Source organism: Epinephelus moara, chromosome 12 (genome assembly GCF_006386435.1).
Source record: "Epinephelus moara isolate mb chromosome 12, YSFRI_EMoa_1.0, whole genome shotgun sequence".
Classification (NCBI taxonomy): Eukaryota; Metazoa; Chordata; class Actinopteri; order Perciformes; family Serranidae; genus Epinephelus; species Epinephelus moara.
Genome location: NC_065517.1, coordinates 13187768 through 13198890, shown reverse-complemented (window position 1 = coordinate 13198890; position 11123 = coordinate 13187768). Strand labels below are relative to the sequence as shown.

At 40.4% G+C, this 11123-nt stretch overlaps 1 protein-coding gene across 1 annotated transcript; it reads right to left on the bottom strand.

The window, feature by feature from the left end:
• Positions 1 to 6543: 6543 nt before the first annotated feature.
• Positions 6544 to 11050, bottom strand: rnaseh1 (ribonuclease H1). The gene is made up of 8 exons (XM_050057991.1): positions 10542 to 11050; positions 9759 to 9883; positions 9048 to 9227; positions 8743 to 8842; positions 8581 to 8635; positions 8370 to 8454; positions 8131 to 8255; positions 6544 to 6806 (listed from the first exon to the last, which is right to left on the bottom strand). The coding sequence occupies exons 1-8, from the start codon at positions 10667 to 10669 to the stop codon at positions 6696 to 6698; spliced, it is 909 nt and encodes a 302-aa protein (XP_049913948.1). The 5' UTR covers positions 10670 to 11050; the 3' UTR covers positions 6544 to 6695.
• Positions 11051 to 11123: the final 73 nt, after the last annotated feature.

Here is an 11123-nt window from a genome sequence, read left to right as displayed (position 1 = left end):
ATATTTATAAAAATATTTGTTCCACAATTTTCATTTATTTTAGAATTGGGAATGTGGAGTCGGAAAATACATTTGATCAGTTTCAGTCATTTAGGCTATTTAGAATTGGGGGGGACAATTTGTGTTTTTCAGAAATTGGGGCGGGCATGTCCCCCCCATCACCCCCGGGATCTGCACCCATGGCCTTGTGGTTGTATACTGCAGTGATCCGGTAAAGTTGCAGTTACAGGTTTACATCCATGTCTGTGAAAATATGGATGCTTCACACACATCTTTAACCTGGCAGCACAGAACAGATATATTCAACACAGTTTAAAGGTGGTCACCCAAGATTAGTGTCACCAATTCAGTATCTGACCAAATGTGTCCCCTTCTGTTCCTGAGATATGACATTGGCTAATGAACAGAAAAGTGTTTTTGCAGGACAGAGTGAAGTTGACCTTTGACCTTTTGGATATAAACTGTCATCACTGCATCCTTTTAACCTATTAGACATTTGTGTAAAATTTTGTCATAATCAGCGAATTAATTCTTGAGTTATGGGAAAAAAAACATGTATTGTGAGGTCATAGTGACCTTGACCTTTGAGCACTAAATTCTAATCAGTTCATCTTTGAGTCCAAGTGGATGTTTGTGTTAAATTTGAGGATATTCCCTTAAGGCCTTTTTGAGATATCATGTGACCTTGACCTTTGACCAGCACAATCTAACTGGTTCATCTTTGATTCCAAGTGCACATTTCAGCCAAATCTAAAGAAATTCCCTCAAGGTATTCTTGAGATATTGCCTTCACGAGAATGACACAGACAAGGTCACAGTAACTTTGACCTTTGACCACCAGAATCTAATTAGTTCATCCTTAAGTCAAAGTGGATGTTTGTGCCAAATTTGAAGAAATACCCTTAAGGCCATCTTGAGATCACTGATTAAAGAAATAAGGTAGAAATAAGAGATTTTAAAGTTTAAAAGATTAATATGGTGATTTCTTAATGATCACAGAGTCGGAAGGGTTCTTTTTTATTCTCTCTTACCTCTTGCGCTTTCTGATTTCACAGATTAATACAGCTTCATCTGGAGAGGGAAAACTGAGCAGTTTCTGTGGTGTTAGGTTCATGAAAAAAAGTTGAAGTGAGAAATCAGATCCTAACAGGAATGACAGTCCTTATTTAACAAACCAGAAAGGTCTTTTAGACAGAAATTCAGTACCCTCACCAAAAACATTTAAGAAACCCTCCTTTTCCATCATATCAAACGTCACATTGACGACAAAGGAGGTGGAGGAGCTGGTTTCAGACACAGCTGCCATGGAAACAGACACCATGTTTAGTGCGGCTCCTGCAGTGAGTTAGTACTAAGCCAAACTTCTCCTTGATGCCAGATCAGAAAGGAAGCATCAGTGTAAACACGGTCACCGGACTGCATTGAATTTGATGAAAAATACTGGAGAGGAGTACAGGAGCATCATGGTCAATGCTAGACGTGCTCTGATAATTGAAAGAAACCACCAAACTCAACATTTCTCTTCCCAGAAATCAGCTGATGTTCTACATGCACATCTGTGCAGAGGAAACTTCTTCAGTCGTGGGTGCTACGCTAAAGATACTTAAAAGATCCCAAAGGATCTCAGCAATTCTGGGCGTAATCGACATTAACTCAAAGACTTAGGGGTGGCCTTGGTGACTAGGACATAGCCTCGGTAAATTAGACATGATCTCATCAATTCCAGCTGTGACCTCAGAGAATTGGATATTAACTCTGAGACTTGGACATGACTTCAGCAACTTATATATTAACTCAGAGGCTCGGGTGTGGCGACTATGGCATGAGCTCAGTGGTTTAGACATGACCTCAGCATGTCGAGCATCTCAAATCAAACTCGGAGGCTTAAAGGAGGCCTTGGGGACTCAAACATGGCCTCTGAGAATTAGACATGACCTCAAGAACTCTTGACATGACCCCAGAAACTCTGGACATGATCTCAGAAACTTTGGACATGATCTCACTGACTCAGATATGATTTCAGCATCTGCACACATGACCTTGGCAACTTGGAAGTTAACTCAGAGACTCAGATGTGACCTCAGTGACTTGAAGTCACTGAAACATGACATCAGCAACATGGACATGACCTACGCGAATAAGACAGGACCTAAACAATTCCAGACATGATCTCAGCAACTTGAACATTAAAGAGTAACTTTCAGATAAAAGTTTAAAGTTCAGTTTGACTGCTGGATGTGGTCCGAATTTTGCTTTGTTGCACCTGTAGCCACACCCAACAGTGATGTCACAGGGTCCTAGAGAACATCTGTACATCACTGCAGCAAGTTGAGAAGTGCAAAAACATGATTTTCAGGGGGTGTTAAGTTACTTTTTAACTCAGTGACTTGCATGTGGCTTTAGCAAATGACCAGGACAATGGGAATCATTTTGGAGTCTCAGACATAACTTCAGTGACTTGGACATGAGCGTGACGACTTAGATTGACCTCGGGAAAGAAGACGCAGGCTCATCATGACATCAGGCAGGACCACAGCAGCTAAAATATGTCCTTAGGGACCAAACATGCCCATGACACTGATGCAATCCCTAACTTTGTGAGACTCGACTTGGACTTAAGCGACTTGGCTACATCACCAGCTCAGTCTGGGCTTATTCTCTGTCAAGCTGCTGAATGTCTGCATGAAGTTTTCTTTCTTCCCCATTAGCTCTGCGAGCACTTTAGCGAACATCCTCCGCTCAGTGTCAGACGGTTTGTGGTGTCAGAGAGTTCTTCAACCCCGGCAGAACATTCCGGTTTGTTTTAGACACTGCTGGTCTAAAAATTGACAAAACCTCTAAGTGAAGTGCGAGCAGGATGTTTCTAATGTCTGGTTTGTTAAGTTTCTTTACAGTTTGCTCGGTCTTCTTCCCCTCCAGCAGGGCAGTGGTGGACCAATGCCAGAGCTCAGTCTGCTGAGGAGAAATGTGTGTGTGCTGAGGAGGAGTGCTAACGAGGCTCAGCCAGCGAGGAGGTGAAGCTGCTGCAGGGCGACCTTTGACCTCCGAGAGGCGCTCTATCTCAGACTGGGCTGCCTCCGGCGGGGTCGTGGCGCCCCATGCTTGCCGCGAGGTAGCGGTCGAGGTCAGAGCAAGGAACCCCGAGCCTCCGTCCTGCCGTTTCCAACATCGACACCGACCAATCGACCGGCGGACGGAGGAGGAGGAGGAGGACGAAGAGGAAGGCAGCGAGGGAGGAGGGGGGAGTCTCTAATTTCTCCTTCTCTCTGTTTCCATCAGCAGAACTGATTATGTTTTACGAACACATACAGTAGGTCTGCCAGAGGAAATGAGATGAGAGGCAGTGGTGGCAGAAGTACTCAGATACTTTACTAAAGTACAAGTAGCAGTACGACAATATAAAAATACACCACAAGTTACAATTCCTGCACTCATAAGCATACTCAAGTAAAAGTACTGTCAGCAAAATGTACTTAAAGTATCAAGAGTAAAAATACTCATGTAGAACCATTGCTGGTGTGATTATGGGATTATCATTACTGATCCAGTACTGTGTAATCTTTTACTATCTGAGGTTGAGTAATTTTAACTACTTTAAAAACTCAGTTTATATTCATAATTACATCCTAAGAACTTTATTTTCCTAAAATATATTTAAAAAAATCTACCAGTTTTTATTTTTTTGTTAAAAAAAGTGCTCTAGAAAGGAGTCCCGGCCTGACTTGAGACAAAAAAGAATGAATAAAACTTTTTAGAGAGTAATTGAGACGAGGAATTTGCATGTGTTGGAATATTCTTAGATTTTTAATGTTTAAAAAATAGAAAAATGACTCAATAACAGTATAAAATGACTTGATATGGAGATGTTTGGCACTGAACAATGCCTTATATTATAGTAAGAGACGAAAAGTGGTGTAAAAAGTACAATAATTGCCTGTGAAATGTAGTTAACTGGAAACAAAAGGTAGAATAAAATAGAAATACTCACGTTAAACTACCTCATCATTGTACTTACGTTCCAGCATTGATGAGAAGGATAGCGAGGAGGAAGGGAACAAGGAGGTGAGGAAGGTGAGGAAGGACAAGGAGAAAAAAAACTTACATGAAGAAAGAAGAAGAAAAGGTGGTGGAAGGAGACAGTAGGAGAGAGAGGAGTTCACATTTCACCCTCCTATACTGTACTTCTGGAAACTCTACTGGAAATTGTAATAAAGTTTTGTCGGGTTGAAAAAGGCCGAACAACATGAATTTGTAAAGATGGAGCCGTAGGTGTAAAAATCTTAACATGTCACATGCTTATTTAAGGCTTCCCTAATTAATATTTGTATTGGTCAAATGTTTATGTGAAAATCTGATCCCCTAGAAAATTACTGACAGCTCCACGCAGCTTTATACCCTTTTTTTTAACTCATGATTTTTGCTTTTCAGCACATACACTGCTTTAGTTTGGTCTCTTGGGCAACTGGTTTTAAGCAAACAAGCTTCAATAAACCCACAGCACACTACCTGCCCAGCAGCAAACAGCAGACAGACACAGTTAGAGACATGCCGGTGAACACAGTGGAGCATTTATCAGCCGAACAGACAGATATTTCCCTCTGGAGTTGGTGGAAACCAAAACAGAGCTAAAAAAGCAGAGTGCATAATGGACTTTCATTCATCACGTGGACACAAACACCAGCGCTAATGAATAATCAATGTGCTCCATGTCTGCCGGCAACTGTTTGCTAACAAGTTAGCGGTAAAAAAAATAAAACTTTATAAGGCGATGTATCAGAGCTTGCTGTGTTGTGTGAAAAAAAAAATCAATCTAAGCAACTTTAACATACTGTTGTTCTTCAGGTCTCTCTTGGCCTCTTTGTCCTTAGCCTCAGAGAACTTCTCTTCCTCCAACTTCTCCAAACTCAGTTACACTGCATCCTTTGGCACTCATTTTTTTCATCTGTGGGTCCTAGGTCTGTAGTTTTGCCCGACTGGTTGACGTGCCCATGTATTCCTTGTCCTGGTAGCTGTTTGCCTGTTGAAGACCCAGTAGAGTTGAACTGTTGCCTGTTCGGTCTAACTAAGTTCTTAAGTTATAACCTGGTGTGCAGACAGTCTTTACAGAGTCTGCTATCTTGCACCTGACCTAAATATAGGGTCGGATGTGCACACAACTACCTTTCTGTGCCAGCGCTTAATTCCTTTCTAGCTCTAGATATCCACATATCTGTTATTAGTTATGATAAATATAATGTATGTGTTACAAAGTTGTCCACTTTTTTATTGGATAAACATTTGGAATAATGTTTTAGGCAAGGTCGGAGAGGTACAATTATACAGGAGGAACACTGTAAAGCAAAGAGAAATGTACAGAACTCTTTGCCTGTACATGCAATTCATGAAACGTTTTTTAAAACGTCTCCTTTAACAGCATCCCCTGGTTCAGTCTCCCTCCTATTGTTTTATATATTTATTGCTAAATTTGTATATAACAACTAAAATAACAAGTAATTCCTCAGTTGCATTTGGGACACTTACAAATGTGACATTACTTACCTATGATGCATCTAATTTTTGGAGCTTTTTGTTGTGTTTATTTCTTCATTTATTCATTATTAATATTTTTGACAATTATTTCTTTCTTATTATGTTGTCTGTAAAAGTGTTGTGAGATTGGACCCTAGAAAGAATATGTTTGATGTTAAAGGGGATCCTAATGAATAGAATTAAATGTTCATGTTTTGTTTTTGCCCTGCCCAGTATGAGATGACAGGAGCTTTGAACTGAGCCTGCCAAATTCTCACAGTTCCCTCATAGTTATTAATAATGAGTTGTTTTTCAGTCTTTATTCCTCTGGTGGAAACAAGAATGAATGAATGAAATACCTGTATGAGCAGCCCATTCAGCACTTAATGTGTTCATGGTTTAGAGTCTGTTTGTCATCTCCCATTTTATGTGGTCCAGGTTTGATACACCTTTACTCTCAACTGAGTTTTATGGTCATAAACTTTATCTAAATATAGTTTTAATTAATGTTCGTGATGTGTATGAAACAGCATGCATCAAATATGTCAATCGGCATTCAAACAGATCCTTAAGTAAACCCCATCATCTTCCTCTGGGCTCTAACAAAAACCTGGAGCTCCTCCTGCTGGTCGATCAGCTGTATTACAGCTACACCGAATCTGCCTTTCTAATCTAGAAATCTAACTACAAACAAATATTTTCCATCTCCACCCACAACACACTTCCTGTCTTTCCAGACTATTCCTGTTCTTGTTTCTAGACTATCTGTCCACTTCCTTTTCATTCCTCCTTTCTCTTTGAATTTGGTGTCTCCCCCACCCTTCCTGCTCATCACCCTGCTCTCCCTCACCTCTGTCGTACCTTTTGCTGCCTTCTCTCTCTCTCTCTTTCATCCCTACTTTCCTTCACATTCTTCCTTATCATCATCTCCTTTCCTCAAAAGGAAAACAAAAAACAATCCTCAGAAGAAACCTCACACTGATCCACTTTCATTTCATGGTGCATCACAGAATATGAAAAAAACCCACAAGCAGCTGAAGCAGAAACTTTATTAAAACATTAAACATAATTTAAATGAACATTTAACGGACTAACATTTTACAGATTTTGGTTCAGTCACCAGTGCTTTAGAGAAATAAAACAAACCTAAACCAGAGAAAATATGAGCTGTCCTGCAGCAAATCTCTTCAACTGCAGTCGTCTGTTTCCTGTGGCTTTAAGGGCTTCACTGCTCCTTCTCTTGAAAGTCTGTCGGCCTCTTCGTTACCTTTGTAGCCAGCGTGACCTGGAATATGTATCTGGAGAAAGATGGAGAAGAAGAGGAGATAATGTTTCTGACCTGTAAAGTCATTTGGTGTTATAAACTTTTGTTTGTAATCTCCTCTGTGTCTTCATCCTAGAGGACTAACACCAGTCAGATGTAGGATGATGTTGCACTCCCTGGTGCCTTGCAACCTCTTGGTCACAGCTTGAGGCTTCATGGTTGATCACATTTTTGACATGGAAGTATCGTTGGCGTCAACGTTCAGGTTGTAATTAAAGCTCAGAAACTATTTTGAAAGCACCGATATTTCTGACTTGGCACTTATAATAAAGAACAGCCTCAAAAAAGTGCCATCCACCCTCATTAAGTGTGAAGCCTGTTTCATAATCTGTATTAGGAGGAATGTGGGCAACACTGCAAAAGCAAACAAAACAATCAATTTCAACATTTTGGGATGGGCTTTGCAACATTACACTAGAAACAAGAAATTATATCATTCAAAGATAAACATTTACCAGGTTACAAAAAAGCAAGAACAACATAAATCAACATGTTTGTGACTCATTCTTATGGTTAAAGAGTTCCAAATAGTCCGTTTGCCTTAGGGTGGCCCCAAAAAGCTCAGCCCTGATGGTCCACTGGTACACTGTGCGAAAAATATTCCTTTTGAAGGAAACTAGAACTTTAAAAAAAACTGCTCCAGCACCACAGTGGCTTTACTTGTGAACTGCTGTTTACTCTAATCAGCCTCTAGTGCCCCTAGTGGTCATCTAAGTCAGCAAACCATAACTGCAACCTGCTTAGAGGTTTTTGGGCGCCCTTTTGGCTCGACTCCATGAGTGACCCATTTTGAGTGTGGCATGGCTAGGCTCAGCATGTTTAAACAGACAAAGGAAACCCAAATGAAAAGGCCCTAGGAGTCACCCCCTCGCAGCATGGGGCACTAGACTGCAAAAAGAAACCTACAATAAAAAAGTACTGTACATACAGTATATGATGACAATTACCGTAGGATCACCCACAAATAAGTCTAAACATGTTGTTTTTCTTGCTCGCTGTTTAACGATTTTTTTGTTTGTCAGTCTTTAAAAGTGAGTTTTAGGTTTTTTTCCAATGAAGGTGTAAGGTGAAAGTTATGATGCAGGTTGTGTACCACGCTGCTTTACTTGAGGAGCAATTCAACCATTGATTGTAGAAAGCAAAAGTTAGGACTGTGGTCTTTGTATGTTTATTTTATTTTATAACTCTTGACTCTTCAGTGAGTCTGTAATAAATTAGTTGAATGCAAGAAGGAAGGGACTGGGTTCAAGGTGATGTTACTTGTCTGTATGGTGACGTGACGCAGGCTGATTATTTACCCAGACCACCTCCAGCTCTGCATTCAGTCTGTCCAGCTTCACAAAGTCGTCTTTGTTTGTGACCTGACCTCCAGATTTCAGCCGCCAGCCGTTGAGCTTCCAGTTCTTCACCCAGTTGGTCACACCTGCAGCACCAACACACCACACACACTTCACAACAAACTCATCATGGTCTGCTATGGTGAAATTCAAAACCCTGAACCTGTCACATGTTGGAGATGAACATAATTGTGACTCACCGTTGATTGTAAACTTGCTGTCGGTGTAGAGGACCAACTTCTTGATGTTCTTCTCTTTGGCTTGTTCCAGCGCTCTGCAGGCTGCCTGGTTCACATGCACAGAAACAGTGAATAGAAAGTTAGTCAACCTGGTTAAAATTATTAACACACCTATGTATTTGTGTTTATACGAGACAGCTAAATGTTTCCAAAAATTCTGTTCATGCTGTACCTGTATTTCTGCACGCTGGTTGGTTTGTCTTCCATGCAGACGGTCTGCAACATTTCTACAGGAAAGCATCATATTTTATTTTAGAGAACTGCTTAGAAGCTAGAATGGTTAAAATTAGCTTAAAGTCAGTTAAAGGTGCATCTATTAAGTGTATGTTCTCACAGTGGGTGGTTGGGACCCCAGTACACTCCGATGCCAGCTTGGGCGCCCTTTAGTCCATTTGATGAGCAGCAGCCGTCGGTGTAAACGACCACAGCATCACCTGTTCAAGAAAGAACAGCTCTAAGTGACACTGAAGTGAGTTTAAGCTTCATTCAGTCTCCCTATTTCCTCCATTTGGACTTCTACAGAGCATACTAAGTGTTAACTACATGAGATTTAACATTTCACTTCAAGTCAGACAAAGAACTCCATATCAGAATTAATTTCACATTTATCTCATTTCCACATATATTTGAGCATCTTACCCATGTATGTGAATCCGTCTTTACTTTCTGAAGACGAGCTTTCTGACTGTTTGACTCGTTTGGGATGGGACTCCGTGTCCTCTTCTGAGTGACATCTCTTTTTACCAAGAGGGATATACTCCAGAGGCTCTGGGCCTCTTTTAGGAAGCAGAGCGGCAGCTGACTCCACACTCTGAGCCACTGGAAGCAAAAAACACTAATTGTTAATTTTTTAAGTGTATAGAGATTGTTTGCAAAGTGCCACTGTAGTGATTATATGGAAGAATTTAGCACTGATCCAGAACCATATACTATGTATCAAGGCCCTCCATGACTATCTCCCAGAACATGGACATTTCAGTCACAGATCTGCTCAATAACAACATTTGTTACGAAATGATTGTTGAAAGCACATACTCGTCATATAATTACCGAACTATAAACTGGGAAAAAACCTCAGCAGGTGTAAATTAACATAAGAAAAAAGATTTCAATTAGGATCGTGATAGAAGTTTACACTCCTAGATCAGGGCTCGGAGGCACTGAGTCATCCCTTATATGACCGTTGATGGATTAACTTACTGTTAGGATCATAACTAGTACAGCCTTTTTAATGACAAGGCATTCTCAGATCCACCCCTGCTCAAGGCCTGATCATTTACAGCCTCTAGAAAAAGTTGTTTTAAGGGTTTGTGCAGAAGAGAAGCTTCATGTTGGTCCGGATCTGCTTACCCTGCTTCACCTCTGGAACTGGAGAGGATTCGACTCCTCTGAAGAACGCCCAGGCATCTTTCTCTGAAGCAAACTTCTTGAAAGAGGCGGCTGGAAATTTGTCTACCTGGCTCTTACATTCATCCCTACATCAGAGTAAAAATAAACATAAAAGAGGGAACTAATTACTGCATGATGATTCAAAACATCAGAACAGGAATCATGCAAATCTTTCCAGACTATATATGTATATATTATCTATCAGATGCATACTGAGTTGGACATTGTTTTTGAATAGTAAGGTTGCTGTGATGTGATCACAGTTCCATGGCTCTTTATTCTGCATATCTTTTCATATCTATACGTTTGGTGAACCAAACCTTAAAATAAAAATCTGGCAGATTTAAGTCTCTTGATTTTCAGCAGCATAGCAGAACACACCTTAACACACTTTACAGATCATTAAGGCCTTACGATAAATTTTACGTATGGGGAAAAAATATCCTTTAGATGTGGTTAATGCTGCTCAGCAACGCCCATCACTGGCTGTGTTTTGATGAAGAAAATGAAATATAATTAATATAAACGGTTGATCGTGTTTTAATTCTAAGCCGAATTAAAGAGTGGATTGTTGTGATTACAAAATACTTTTAAATGATCTTCTATCTGATGTGTTGTTTGGCCAAATACCAAGAAGACATTAAACCATCACATATTTGGATGGACTTTGGCATTGCACCTCCTCTCACAAAAGGAAATGCTCTATGAGAGATGAACGACTTTGGTTGATGGAAATAGTCTCACCATGAATTGTACACTCCTGGTTTGAATCCCTTCCTTACAGCGTAGAAAAACTTGTCTTTGGCCATGTCGTCGGCGGCGCTGCAGACGGTCCTACGTACTGCTCTGAAAAGACCAGTCAGTCTAAACATCACGGTCTACCAAGAAACTTCTGTGACACAGAGGTGGCTGACATCGTGATATTAACTTAAAACGCAATAAAATACCATCAAATATGGCTGGTGAATGTGTTTTGCTATGAAACCGTAAAACTGTAGGTCAAATTCAGCAGCACGTAACTTCAAGGATGCCAAAACTGACGTTAGCTAGTAACGTTACTAGCTAGTTTGCTTGCCCTGAATCACAGAAAAACCCACATAAACGCCAAAAACTATTCCTTATAAATATTAAAACGGTATAACCTCTGCTGGAGTCTTTAAATAGCAAAGTCACAGTTTTCTTTAAAGCCCGAAAAGTGCAGAAACAAAGCAAAACCAGTCCAAAAGATCTAAAAGTAATGTTGTCACCGGAAATTCTCACGAAAGTCTCGCGTTGTCTTTTTATCGCTCAAAGCGGGGTGTAAAAGAGCTCTCGCGATAACAAAAT